Source organism: Protomyctophum parallelum, assembly GCF_964188405.1.
Source record: "Protomyctophum parallelum genome assembly, chromosome: 9".
Lineage (NCBI taxonomy): Eukaryota > Metazoa > Chordata > Actinopteri > Myctophiformes > Myctophidae > Protomyctophum > Protomyctophum parallelum.
The window spans coordinates 32,698,984-32,714,567 of NC_139706.1; the positions used below are offsets into that span (position 1 = coordinate 32,698,984).

The 15,584-nt window shown below is 42.7% G+C and overlaps 1 protein-coding gene across 2 annotated transcripts in view; it reads right to left on the minus strand.

Moving 5' to 3' along the window:
- tenm4 (teneurin transmembrane protein 4) overlaps positions 1-15,584 on the minus strand; it is a 286,524-nt gene that overhangs the window by 220,254 nt on the left and 50,686 nt on the right. For both annotated transcript variants that reach the window (XM_083772809.1, XM_083772808.1), the window contains exon 2: positions 3,826-4,123. In XM_083772809.1, coding sequence (XP_083628935.1) covers positions 3,826-4,048 — 223 coding nt within the window. In that variant the 5' untranslated portion in view covers positions 4,049-4,123. The remainder of the gene's footprint in view (positions 1-3,825; positions 4,124-15,584) is intronic.

The following is a 15,584-nucleotide window of genomic DNA, read 5'->3' on the forward strand; positions in this document are numbered from 1 at the left end:
TTTATTCCATCCAATCAAGCATTAAAACATCGCGTTCTGAAACAGCCAGCGAGTGAAGCAAAACAGAGCCGGTGAATGCACTCAATGCAGGCCGTGTGGAATAGTACTAAGAGAGTGGCGACACCTATGGGCTATAGTTCCAAACATTGGAACTGTATCCCATTGAGATAGAATGAGCACTTCCGCATTCCATTGTTACAGTGGGAGTCAACGCGAGTGTCGCCACTCTTACTAGATTACGCTGAATGCCGCTCTGGTTGGCCGAAATTAGCTCAGCTGTTTCAAGTCAAAGTTGCAAGTCCACAATGACTCACGGATGGACGCGTTGTGAGCTTGTAGATCTGCTATTTTTGATGCGCAAGACCGTTCTACGGTCGGAGCAGCATAGCATGTTACGTTGTTCACAATGTTTTGGAGTGGAGACTGAAGCGGGGAGGAGGCGAAGGAATAAACCTTGCGATGTTTTTCATACAACCATAAATGTTCAACAACAAGTTACAACAACAGTTCCTTTGGTTTTTAGAAGGAGCTACAAGCTAGGGGGAGGTTTGCTAGCTAGCAGGCTGCCAGGCTATGAATCAGATGATCAACTACTTAACTCCATCGCGAGTCTTTTGCGACTATTAGAACTATGATCGTGCGGCATAGCTGTTTGTTTTTGATAATGCCACACGCGGCACGCCTGGACTTTTGTTGGATAAGCATGAAGAAACATGAAATCACGGCAAGAGCTACTGTAGTTTGACTGTCACCAAACTGGATAATATTGGGCAGAGCGAGGAGGAACTCCTGCTATACTTTACTGTACCGGATGACGACGACACGTCTCCAATCTAACTTGTTGAACAAACTACAGTAATAAACTCACCAATAGTAAAAGTATTTACACACTGCAGTTGTCCCCATTGATCTTATGAGCCTATGAGGCATATCGCATATGCTTTTCCCAAAGAAAATCTGTCTTGAATGCTGCTAGTGCCACCGCCGCCCACCGCACCTACACGAGTGAGGGTGACGGCAAAACCCACGTACAGTAGGCTTGTATATGATATGAAAACAATCAGCCAAGAATGGATTAGTACTGAAGTTGGCGAACTACCAACAAAACAACCGAGCTCACAGCTGCATGACTGCATGTCTGCTGTAGAAAAGCAAAAAAAAAAAAAAAAGAAATCATAAAAGATATTAAAAATTAATATTAGCGAATAATCGGATGTCAATTAACAGTGTCGACTAGTGTTTTGCTAGTCGACTATTCGATTATTATGTTAATGCCCTAGTGTGTGTGTGTGTGTGTGTGTGTGTCCGTCCGTTAGCAGCTAATCTCGGCCACCGTTAACCCGGTCGATGCCAAATTTTGCACACACACTCCCTGGATGCCAACGATGAACCTCTGCCCCAAACCTTCCAGAACGGCCTGTTATAGCGCCACCAGGAGGCTGCTTTGTGCAAAACAAGTTTTTGCACAGCACACCTACAGATTTTGTCCAAACATCACGCAAATTGGTACACAGTCTCTCTAGAGCCATTCAACCAAACCGGTCTTTCACATTTCTCACACTCCATCCTGATTGGTTAAGATTGGCTTCCAAAGTTCACAGGAGTGCTCAGTTTCAAACAAAATGCTGCAAATCATGAACACATCGCGTGATTTCCGTGAAATTGTGCACCCACATTCCCACTAAGCCGAGGACAAAATGCCACATGCACAATTTCAACTCAACCTCAAGGTGGCGCTATAACTGGCCGAAAAGTGTTTTTACCTCTAACTGCACGGATCTGTGGATAACCTGGTGGAGACCTGTGCCCAGAAGGGCACTTTTTCTAGTTTTTAATGGTTTAGTGGTCTCCAATTGAAGTTACTAGAATTTGACTGGCCGTTGGCCGGTCTCACTCTAGCGCCGAGCCACGCCATCCAGGTGGCCAGTGTTCTGTACCATACCATACCATACTGTACTGTACCATACCGTACTGTACTGTATTGTTCCATGCTGTACCATAATGTACTGCAGCAGACTGTACTGTACTGTACTGTACTGTACTGTACAATACTATGCTGTGCCGTGTGTGTGTGTGTGTGTGTGTGTGTGTGTGTGTGTGTGTGTGTGTGTGTGTGTGTGTGTGCGCACGCGCACAGTTGAATGGAGTGTGGCCTAAAATGTGATGTAATTTGCGTCACTGTGAAATGTTGCGCAATAACAGGGTTTTTCATGCAAATGCAAACTGTACAGTAATTATGACAGTTGCATGGATGCAAAGTAGTGCGTTATGTCTGGACAGGCATGCTATGTCTGGAAGGGGGACAAAGACGGCCGGATAAACGGGGTGCCTGGGTTTTAATTAGGGTGGCAGGATTACAATAAATATGATACTATATTAATTGTATTCATATTTATTCCTGCCTCCCCTCATTGGTTTTGCAGCTACAAAATGACAGTACATAGAAGAGAGGTTTCTGACCGACAGCAGCCATATACTGTGCCGAGGCCCGGGACATTTTATTTGACGTGTCATTCTAATCTTGATGATCAATATAATGTTCACTATTTGTCGTGCAGTGAATGAAGGCTTAAGTGTTTTACAGTGTATGGCTTATAAGCAGCCAGCTTTCAATATGTGTGTGACAACAAGTCCAATCCATGGACCCACCTCTACTAATGGTGCCCTACACAGTGACAGTGTCTCATTTAATGTCTGGTCTTTAACCATCAGAGTGTACTGTTAAATTACTCTAATGTAGGTCAGTGGCTCTCAACTGGAACCCAAATTAAGAACCATCAACATTAACTACACTTAAACCTCATATACTTGGTACCGCCCAACCCCCCCCCCCCCTGCCCAACCCCCCCTCTCCCCAAGCATTCGTTTTTTTCCTTTACACAAACTCTCTTCAGCAAGAATACCCAATCTATAAGCTTGAATCGCTTGAATTGCTACTGAAACACTTAAATGAGAATTCCAGACCAGCACTTTATTATATATTAATATTAGCATTATTATTACACATTCAGAGTGGACGCAGCACAGAGCACACACGCTGAGTCTTGCTCGTTCGTCTTGTTACAGAATTAAGACCATTTGGGACAAAACACTGTGCAACGTCTCTGGTCATTATGAAAGAAAGACAGATGTGTAGATTTTCCTCTGAGATATCAAAATAAGTGATTTAGCCTAAATTTAGCCTCGTGGCTAAATAATAACTACATTGGATCCACTTGGAACACAGGTTCTTCTTTCCAGTTCCTGAATAGCAGAGGGTTGTGTCATTCTTTTAGCATTATTGTATAACGGAGGGTTACACGGGTAACCCAGGTTCTCTGAGTGGAGAGACTGGCTCTCCACTACATATTTCAATATGTACGGGAACTGACCCCACGGGACAGTGGACGTGGATATCTCTTTAAGACACATCATCTATGGTGGCCCGGCCCTGATGCCAAACAGTGGGCTATTTAAGCCCCATCTGGGCATGGCCACTTCCATTAACTCTTGATTGACTCGAATTTCGGAGCGGCTCTTTCGTGGAGAGCCAGTATCTCCACTCAGAGAACCTGGGTTACCTGTGTAACTCTCCATTCTATATCGTGTTCGAGACTGGCTCTCCACTACATATTTCAATATGTACAGGAAATAAGCAGACCCAGCTGCCCCCGCCGGCAGCCTGAGGCAGTTTAACCTCTACCTATGTGCTCATGGCCACATAGGTAGTCACATAGGCACAGGCATAGTCACATAGGCACAGGCATAGGCACAGACATTGCTGGTTGTAGGAGTGGTTGCACCACTCAAAAAACAAATAGTCGTTTTTCTCCCACTGCTCCTTACCTTGCCTGCTGAACTCATCCACCTCGTGATGCACCATGTCTTTGACGCGGGTGCCGTACGCCATCCTGGAGTCCTGGTCGAAGGCCTTGAGCGTCTCGCTGGAGCTGTAGGACTTCTGGTTGGCCTTGCCGTCCTCACTGTCGGCAGACGAGCTCGTGTATCGCCGCTCCGAGTCCCGCCGGGCGGTGAGCGAGCGGTAGGGCCGGCGTTCCTTCACTTCCATGATGGCTGCTGCCTCCTCGCTTCGTTTACAACATCCACTCTGCGTCACCCAGGCCAAGGCTTAGTCTGAGTGTCTCTGGAAAAGAAACATAACACAATTCACTTGATGAACTGAATACATACAGTAGGACCACAATGGTAACACGCCCTCTGGGTGTTATTGGTGTTAAAACTGTCAAACACTTTTTTCACACTTTTAGAGCATATCTGTGATCATCATATGGGCATGCCTACTGTAACAATAGATGGCAAAACAATGGGGAAATTTCCATGTAGGCCTATGTGTATTTGATTACAGAACAAGATGACATCCAGACAGTGCATTACTCATTTTAAACGTAATCAGCACGCTAAAATATGTATCTGAAAACATTATAGGTTAGAAATAAGCCATGCAGTAGCAAACAAACATGCTTTGCTGGCCGCCTCTTTCACTTGTAAACATACACTATCTCAATCACTGCATCCGTGTGCAGCACAGCTACTGAAATGTCTAAATAAAACCGAAAAAGCCATTGTAGTCCGACTTTACTAAAGTATTCCAATAAAAACCCACACAACCAATCATTAGGTCAGTGGTTTTCAAACCAAACGGGCAATGTGACATGTTTGTGAACTTGTAGATCGGCTATTTACTTTTTTTTATTATATAAATAAATGAATGTATAACTTTTGCCTAATGACATGCTCACAATAGGCAGATAAAAAGTGGCAAAACAAATGTTTTATAATTTGCCTCTGTGCTGGGAAATGAGCGCGCGCAAAGTACTGGTATAGTATATAAAAATAATTCATATGTGCACAAAACATTTTCAGATCGGTTTCCGTGGCCAAATATATAGTTATATACAGTACAGTATATCAATCTGGCCTTATTATGTGGGGATCCTTGACATGAAAAGGTTTGAGAACCACTGGTAAACAGCAAATGTGTGTGGTCATCACAAAATCCCCAGGCACACCTGGACTTGTCTCATGGAACACCAGAGAGTCTGGCCACACCGTTTAAGAACCACTCCATTAGGTCACTGGCTTTTGTGGCTATGCTTTTAATTTTGCAAATGATTTTTTATAATATATATATATATATATATATATATAGCATAATGTTTCCCTTTAATAATTAATGCAACCACTCAGCAAAAAATCTGAAACCCGATGTACTTTCTTTCATTTATTTCTGTATTGCTTTGCCTCAATATTATAGATTATATAAAGTCGTGTAAATGTGTATATTAATGCCTTTTTGAATATATTCCTGACTAACAATCTATTCCTCAAAGTGACCTTCAATTTGATACCGTGGATTGCTTCTTCACTCGCCTAGAGAGCCTTACAGTCGCCACATTTTGTCATTAAACTGTAAACGACAGTAATCCTGCTGAGTGTAATCTATTTCTCAAACTCATAAACTGTGCTTTGAAAAAACATATAAAAGTGCATCTTAGAGATGAATTAGAAGTAATTGATGGGGATAAAAACAGTATTTACATGTTAGACAATGAAACAGATCACCAATCCCTAACTGTAATTCTTTGCAGCACGAGTACAAATGGAACCAAATGGTTCCATTTGTTGAGATCAGTGTTGGGCATCGTTACTTTTGTAAGTAACGTCGTTAGGTTACTGGATTACTGTCTATAAAACTAATCTCGTTAAGTTACAAATTACCTTCTGAGAAAAGTAATTTAATCGATTATTTATATGTTCTTTTCCATTACCCGACAATTAAAATCCATTTTTGAATGTTTGTTCATCACGGCCCATATTAATTAACCTATGGTTAAAAACAAGAATGACATACACTATACTGACGATAGACAATATCCCCTTTACAGCTCTCTCTTTATTAACGAATATAATTCGTTGTCTTGTTGTCGTGTCGGCAAGAACTGACTGTTATGGCAGCTGGCTACAACCGAAACATACTTCCTCTTCAAAATAAAATCTACTTGAACACTAGTTTTATTTCTTAAGTGAATTTACAGGATGTTGTAGATGCAGGATGTAGGACACATTATAGTAACGGGATAACTTTTTTGGAAACGTAACTAAGTAACTAACTACTAAATTGCTACCAATAAAAGTAGTCTCCTTATATAACGTTGTTATTAATAGCGCCGTTACACCCAACACTGGTTGAGATCCACTGGAATACACCAATAAAACGTCCTGACAAATACAAAAATACTACCAGCAAATACATGTTACATCCCCAAAAAAGGAGCACATCCACTAGTAGTATTTGTATGGCTCTGCTGCAAGTGCAAGGGGAAGATGAAGGAGCTGTTGGGATTAGTTTTAATAATATACAGCATAACAAATCCTCCCTCCCATAAAGGTTTATGACGTGAGTCTCTCACAAATATTCCTGTTTATGTGTCATCTAGACACGCTGGAGGCCCCAGACACTCCAGACTGTGGCAGCTATCCTTCCCGGAATTGTGTTGTTTATAAGGTGCAAATCATCACCGCTTTGAGTGAATCTCACAAAAAATCCCAAAACCATAGAGTGAGCCAGCACAGGTGATTGAAATCTGAGCCAGAAATAATGCTGCTATGCTCAAAAATAGTCTGCAGAAAATAATGAATCAGCAGCATGTAAATGTAAAAGTTTTGAAAAGTTGCAGAGAAAGAAACTCAATTGTGACTCAAATGTTCATTTTTCAGGAAATAAAAATAATAATAAAATGATCTATCTATCTATCTATCTATCTATCTATCTATCTATCTATCTATCTATCTATCTATCAAAAATATGAGTTAGCTGGTTTCTGCTGGAAAGCGACAATGTATGTTTTTTTTGTTTCTTTGGAAAGATGTTTATAAATTGTATATATTTTTCTCACCTGTACATTGTCGATTTAAATACTGTGTTTTTTATGACTTTCATGTCTATGCTTGATACAGTGCATAGTGGGCTATAAGCCATTACTGTGCAAACTGCACCTTCTGAGTGACCATAATGCTTTAAAAGCTATTGAGCTGGTTTAACATCTGTCAATGTGGATGTCAAGTTGATTAGCGGCTAGGTCTCTGTTTACCTTGAAGCTCAATTATGGCGCTTTTCGATGCCTACTCACGAGACCATAAAGATTCAGGGAACGCAAATATCACATCAAGATTCACTCCCCATCCTTCCTTTTACTGCTCCTTCGACATTATGTGTCACAAATGTTTGCCAAAGCAATAATAATACTTGTGAGGGACGTGGACATTTAGAGAAATTATCTCAAACTAATTGTCTTGTACAAGTTGGCTCAGGCTGTCCTCTTTAGAAGAAGTCATACATTATGGGACTAAGTATTCAATTCAGCAGGACAAAGTCATACAATACTATACAAGATAGAAATCATCAATACTAGGAGCAGTTAAAGGGTAAGACCACTTCTTTGGAGGTTTGGGTTGTTTTCTTACCTTATTATGGTCAAACTAGTCCAGTCCAGGAGTTATTTCGCTCCATTGTGCAGTTTTATAGAAAATAACGTTATAAAAATACCAGCCCAATGAGCCCATTGACTTACATTGTAGCGGGGAAACAGCTCTCAAAGTCACTCTTTTAGCACATGAACGAACGCAACAAAAGCTGATTCTGACAGTTTATGACATCAGGACAACTCATGCGGTTTTATTTTCGTGTTTTAACGTATATTTATAAAGGTACTATTTTGTTTGGAGAGACACTGAACCTGCAATGCGGTCTTCCGTTTCCGGTTTAATTTGTAAACAAGGAAGCACGCTGGCTTGCCTGTGTTGTACGCTGAGAGCACCCAATCCATCTGCAGTCGAGCAGTACCCCCGACAGACACCCACGGCAAGCAGTCATAAGTTTGTAGGCTTACGATACTTTTAGAACGGAGGATGAAGTGCGCTGTTCCAGATTGTTGCAGTTAGAGTTGGACCAATCGGATCGTAGTACCGCGGTCCGCGTCACGTGAAAACAGAAGTGATTCGGTTGGCGTAAGCATACCTACCAGATCTTCTTTCTACACAAATTAGTCAAAACAAGACAACGTTGACATTTTTTATTAAAAATAAAACCGTTTTCCTGATGTCATAAGCTGTCAGAATCAGCTTTTGTTGCGTTCGTTCATGTGCTAAAAGAGTGACTTTGAGAGCTGTTTCCCCGCTACAATGTAAGTCAATGGGCTCATTGGGCTGGTATTTTTATAACCTTATTTTCTATAAAACTGCACAATGGAGCGAATTAACTCCTGGACTGGACTAGTTTGACCATAATAAGGTAAGAAAACAACCCAAACCTCCAAAAAAGTGGTCTTACCCTTTAAAGTATATTGACAAAAAAAACAGTGGGGGGACCTTGAATTTCCAAAACTCCACCAAAAATAGCCAGTCTACAAGCTCAATTTGTAGAATTGCTATTTTCGCAGAATGTTCTGCCCAGTATAAGTTATAACAGGCACGCTAGTGTTCATGTGGTTAATAAAAGAATGTGCTGTTATCCATGCCAAATAAAGAGCTCTTACAGTTACAGAGAAGAAAGAGGGGATGAGAACAATTACAATTACTAATTATTTGTCCCAAAGATAAGCTCTTGAAATGAATACTGTATGAGATCTTAGCTGGACAGAGCAGTAAACAATAATCCTCAGTGAACTGTTTGGCTCGACTGGGAAGGAAAACGTAATTGAAGACACCATTGTTGAGTTGGGGTGGTTTCTTTTGTATATATTGACAGCTGAAAAGATGTTGGTGATTAATGACTCCAGGGCCTCCAGACCAGGACCGCCACCACATTGATGGGTGGTTGGGTGGGGGTGGGTGGAAACACTACCAATTTGAAAAAGCTAGAGCACTTCAGCTGCTCTGAAGTCTTAAACAGCAGCTTGTGTAGGTTGCAAAATGTTTCTTTCTGTACCTTCTCCTCAAGAACCTTGTGATGCTATGCAAATGTATCGAGTGCAAAGAACAAGTGGCTTTCAGAAAAGTTTTTGTGAACGTTCTCTAAAGCACATTGTTTTTCTCGTTCCCCTCGCGCTCGGCCATCGCACATCCCTTCTTCCTCATTGTGCGTTGCTTGGTATGCGGAGACTCGTACCTTTCAGGGCATGGGAAACGCAAGAGGCTCTTTTCAAAGAGGCAGCTGGCCACACCGAATTGTACATGATGCAAATGTGAGTCTTGGAGCCCACCTTGCAAGCACAGCTCAATCATAATTCTCACTGTAAAAAAACTAGACAAAATAGTTTAATCTTATAGACTATAGCTGGTATTGGGTTTTTCTATTTCAGACACAGAGCCACAGGGTAAAGCTGCATGTCTTTAGCGGTCTAAAGTTTAAATCCAGACCTGTATCCAAGAAAATGGCAGTTTGAGTTTATTTTGTGTGTGTATGTGTGAGTGTGAGTGTGTGTGTGGGCCGTGGGGAAGCAAATACTTCTTACTTCTCAATGTTTTCAGAGATGGAGTTGGCCGTTAAAGTTAACATGGTTAATAGGAAACAGAACAAAGGACTGATCAGTGTTACTTTGAAAATGTCTTGTCAGCATGCGATTCAGCCTGAGGTACATAGAGAAGTGAGACGCAGATAGTGAGGGGGAAGGTTAACAAGAACGAACCCATAAAGACTCAATTAGAAATGTTCGTTACAAAGGGCAAAGACAAATGGCTGCCACAGGCCGAAGCCTCATAAGACAAAGATACGAATCGCTCGCTTTCATTTCAAAGAAAAAGATTCTCTAAAACCTGAACAGCAATGCTTGAACAGTGCCAGGGAGAAGCTAACTACATATCCATGCAATGATCCAAAATCAATTGACACCTCTGTGTACAGACAAAAGAAATGATGGATGGTCTGTTTTCCCTTTTAGAGCAGTTGTGCAGACTCTGCATTTCACTGTTCAAGTGAAGGGCCTACAATTGGCCTACTCATCTGGCTGTGAAGTAAAAATTGATATAATGCTAATAGAGGTCTGGAAACGAGTTTGTGTGTTTGTCAAAAAGACAGCATGCATGTAAGCAAATGTGTGACTTTGTGAATAGTTTTATGGTTTCTTATAAAAACAACTTTCCAGGTGGGCTGACTTAAAAAGTTAATAATGCGTTGCATAATTGTAGATAATGGCATTTTAATTTTTAACTTTTTTAAATGACATGCCCTATATATATCTAATTTAATAGTTGTAAAGTTGTCACGTGGCGCAAAAGATGTGCCTCTAGCCAATGAAAAGATGTGCCCTCTAGCCAATGAAAAGATGTGCCCATGAAAGATGTGCCCCCCATTAGCCCCCCCCCCCCCCCCCTCCCTCTTTGGCTGCTGTAATGTGATCTCCCTCCGTCTCCGCAGAGAAACCTTACCTCACGGAAGGTCGCCTCACCATTTCGCTTATTCCTTCTAAATCTCTGTATTTAAAATATAGGTCGCTCAGCGAATGTCTTAGTTACATCAACATTGTGCTTAGAAACTACTTGGTTTGAGCCTAACTACTACGCTTAGACAGATCGTGTTTGTTATTTCGCTACTGCCAGTACTTCTGATTGCACTCACAGACACACACACACACACACACACACACACACACACAACACTACCCCGTGTCCCACACACACACAACACTGCCGCACGGATTTAAGCTGTCAAACCATAAAGCATTGTCATATTTAAAAGGCGCTTTATAGCTTCTCTCAGCTCAAAGCGTGTATGAATAAGGAGATAAATGAACAGCTGACGTCGGTGGGAGAGGACGTCAGCTGTGTGTGTGTGTGTGTGTGTGTGTGTGTTTGTGCGCGCGCGAGTGTGAGAGGGAGGTAAACAGTCAGCAACACGTTAAATTTCTACTTCTACTAAAGAAAGAGGCAGCGATGGAGCCATAAGTCCATATCCATCAATTCGGGGACATAAATTGCGCAAAATACTGTTAAACATGACGGCATCAGCCTGCTGCATCCTCCTAGCTGTTGTGTGCTAAGCTATATCACATCATACAGGACCACAACAGTCAACACGGCATTGACCAGGGTTGCCACATTGACTGAGAGGGAAACAAGCAACCAGGTCTATGAAAATGTTAACAGGCCAGATCAAGTCAGAAACTGCCAAACATCATTGTCCAATGTTGTTTTAGAGCAGTGGTTCTCAAACATTTTCATGTCATGGACCACTAATATTCTATATATATATATATATATATTTATATATATATTATATATAATATATATATGTACTATATATATTTACTATATATACACACCGGTATATATACAGTGTACACAAACCGTATATCTAGGTGTGCCCCCAGATTTTTAGGCTATGAAAAGTGTGCCCTGGGACAAAAAAGGTTGAGTTAAGCGGTGCCCAAAAGGTAGATCACGATCTCGGCCAGCGCCAAAAATGCTCCCCGACAGCATAATCGGAGCAAATACCGGGCAGTGTGTATGAGCCATAACGTGTTGACTACACTACACTACACTAATAAGGACACATAATAATAACTAATAACCCATCCGTTACTACATGTGGGGGTCAACTCCCGCAATTTCCTTCTTCCCATAGTGCGCGGCAAAGTAACTCTGGGATGAGCGGCCGCAAAATTCTAGTATATATATATATATATATATGCACCACGTCTCTGTATGTATGTCTGTCTGTGTGTACACTCGAGAACCGTTCGCCCCACCGACTTCAAATTCGACGTTCCACACCCCCGCAGAGTGCACTCGGACCCATCGTTACCGATTCGGTGCTCTACAGCCGGGCACCGGTCTAGTAGGCCTATATATCTAAAATCACACCCGTGTGAAGTGGGTGGTGCAACTCCGTGTGGGGGTCCCCGGGGGTCCCCGGAAGATCCAGACCCACAGGACCACAGCCAGGGTGCCGGCCCGGTTCCGGCGAGCCGCCCCACGTCCGAAACGTTAGAGAAATGAGAGAGTTACCATGTGGGGGTCTCTGGGGGTCCCCGGGAAGTCCCCGGGGGGGTCCCCGACTCCCCGGAACATCCAGACCCCCAGGAACGCGCCCAAGGGGCCAGGCCGATTCCGGCAATTCGCCCCATGTCCGAAACGGTTGAGAAATGACAGAGTTACAGAGTGGGGGTCCCTAGTATACACTGTACTGTACTGTACTGTACTGTACTGGCACACCCAAAATCATCATATATATAACTAGAATTTTGCGGCCGCTCATCCCAGAGTTACGTTGCCGCGCACTATGGGAAGAAGGAAATTGCGGGAGTTGACTCCACATGTAGTAACGGATGCGTTATTAGTTATTATTATGTGTCCTTATTAGTGTAGTGTAGTCAACACGTTATGGCTCATACACACTGCCCGGTATTTGCACCGAATATGATGTCGGGGAGCATTTTTGGCGCTGACCGACAAAACGGCTGATCTGACGTTAAGCGGTGCCCAAAAGGTAGATCAGGATCTACCAGTATAGATCACAAAGGCTTTGCAGGTAGACCACACGACATGGCCCTAAAAATATATATAATTTTAATTTAAAAAACGATTTTTGCATTTGAAAGTAGCTCTGAAGTAAAAAAAGTGTGGGCAGCCCTGGTATAGATGATTATATATATATATTCATTCCGTGGGTAAATCCCTGTAGGCTACCCACTAGGCATGTGAATCTCGTCTCATCTCACGATTCGATACGCATCTCGATGCACTGCCAGCGATACGATACATTAGAGATACATGGAATCCCCTGGCGATACGATGCGATACGATTCTCCCTCTTCCCGATGCGATGCGATGCGATAACCATTTAGTTCAAATCAATGCGATACGATGCGATTCACCCCTCGACCAATACGATGCGATTTGATGGCGATTCATCACAATAGAAAGGATTTATATTAAAGCTCTATTAATTTCCCAAAACATGTAAAAAAGCATTACATTTAAATTCAAAGGAATTTATTGTTTTACTGTAGGTTAGTATTATAGCTCTGCATCTCAAACAACCCAACTTAGGCTATAGAATTATGTAAGTAAACAAAGGGTCTGCTCTCTGCTGGTTATTGTGGAATTGTTAATTACTAATAATCATAGGCTATAGTATAATTATTATATCTCAAAGGTCAATTTGAGGTTTTGAGTATAGAGGGTTCAAGAGATTAAAATGTAATAGCCTATCGTTCATCAATTAATGTTACCAACATATAAATAGAAAATAAACAAATAAACAAAACAAAAATTACAGGTCACACTTGTATAGTGCTGTCAAACAAGTCTATGTCTAGTTTAATCTGCAACAGTTTTATAATATAATTGCCTATGTATAGTGGGGGTCCCCACTTGATCTCTCACTCTCAGCTAAGTGGTCCTTGGCTTGACCTGAAAAACATTGAAGACCCTGGCCTGCATATATTATTAACGTTATAAATACATAGCAGATGTAGGCCTACAAGCTCACAACGCGTCTCATCCACGCCCCGCTGTGAGCTTGTGGATCTGCAATTTTAGGCGTGCGACACCGTCTTGCTGCAGAATATAAATAAGGCTTCTAAGTTCTATCCCAGAGAACAGCAGGGGAAAGCTGGACAGTGGAAAGTTGTAAACGACTTTAAACGCAATACAAGCAGTACTACTACACCCTGCTGTGGCGTTGTTGTTGTTTTACACATGTGTGCAGACTGCAGAAGCTTTCTTTAATTACAAATTGATGAGGATCGCGACGCAGATTTGCGTCGGATAATCAGCAAGCACAGCTGTGGAGTGTGGATCAGATACGAGCAGTCCAGCACGCAGCGCTACAGTGAAAAGTCAACTGATCGACGGACAAAGCTACTCGGACAGCTATTTTATAAAGCTAAAGAGTTTCTTGTTTAATGCGTGGGGCTCACTTCTGTTAGTCGCGGGTGCTCTTTATAGTCTGACTCTGAGTCTGTTGTCTCAACGTGTCTACTCTGCACCGTCGTACGGTAGCTTCTGTTCACCGACTGTGGGCGCGTTCGGAAATACCACACCGGAGCACTCTCTCCTATTAGTTTGCATTGCACAGTGGGCTCAGTGCGCTATTTCCGAACGTGCCCTGTGTGTGCGCTGCGAGCTATGGCTGCGAGAGACCTTTTTTTTTTCTTCCTTTTCTGATCCGTTCAATGCGCCTCGGAAACACAGGATAGGGTGAAATTTACCATGAAAAAACGGTGCAACCACGGATTTTACCGATGCAAGCACTCCGCGAACGATGCATCGAGATTTCACCTGTCAATTTTACCGATACACAGTGAATGGACCGATTCACTCGCATCGCGCACGTCATAATCGATGAATCGATACGTATCGATTATTTTCCACATGCCTACTACCCACATATTGGTAGCCTATTACCTATATTAGCCCAATATTGGCGTTACGCATTTCGCTTATATAATAATGTTGTGTGCACACGTGCGCATGCGGAGAAAGACAGTTATTTAATGAAACTCAAGATTATAACGTCCTGTCTCGCTGCCTCCGTGTATAGGCTGCATGGCTATTCCTGTGTGTGTGTGTGCGTGTGTGTGCGTGTGTGTGTGCGCAATGAAAAGTACTCGGCAGGCGAAATGGCGAATTCGAACGGTGTAATTGTAATAGTTTGGCACAAACCAAGTACTGTGGAAGAACATTGTAACTAAGAGATTCGCTGAGTAAGCGATATTTTATATACAGAGATTTAGAAGGAATAAGCAAAATCGTGAGGCGAGAAGTCCTCTCCTTCCTTGTTTTTTTCTCCTGCGGACAGGACTGTCAGGGAGACTCGGAGATCAGAGCAGCACAGGGGAGTGGCTTAAAAGACGGGGTAGTAGTTGCCAGGTTGGCGAATTGTAAGCGAGTCGTAGTGTGTGTTGAATGGCATTTGAATGGCATTTGTGGGCTTGTGAATGAATTTTCTCACATGTAATTTGTGCTCACTTGCATAGACCTGGCGAATTTAGCGTGGTGAAAGGGCAACAGTGTTCCGGGGGTGTGGGTGCTTGGGGCGATAATGTTTGTAGTAAACAAATGCATTGCCGCCGTGAGTGTGGACGGGAGGCATCTTTGGTGGCACTGCAATGACCAGTGTTTGGCGGGTGGTGTTGAGTGTTGGCGTTGGGCGCGATAGGAGGAGATAGGTCCCGAACACTGCGAAGGTAAGTGTGTGACATCACTGCCGTGTGAGTGTGTGTGGGTGTAGTGTGTAAGATGGTGTTGTGGGTGTTGCAATAGCGACGTAGCTGTTGTGGCTTTGGGTTTCTTGCCATGTGTTGGGTACAAGTTCTCACTTGTTAATATAGATATATACAGTACATATGTGTGGGTGTGTGTGTGTGTGTTTGTGTTAGGTAGGTGGTGAAAAACAACCATGCTATTTTCGTGCTCAGACCCAGGCACCCAGCCAGCCACACACAAAGCTCCGTAAGGCCCTTTTTTAAACCGCCTCCTCGCCACTCGCCCTACACACTAGCACTCGGTATGCGCGTTCACGCGAGGCTGCGCCATATTATGTGCCGTCCGAAACCAAGCAGCCTTGGGTCAAAGTGGCTTATAAAGCCCTCAAGAGCAAGTCTATGCTGATCTAGACTCGATTGCCTTGTGCAGCCCTGCTC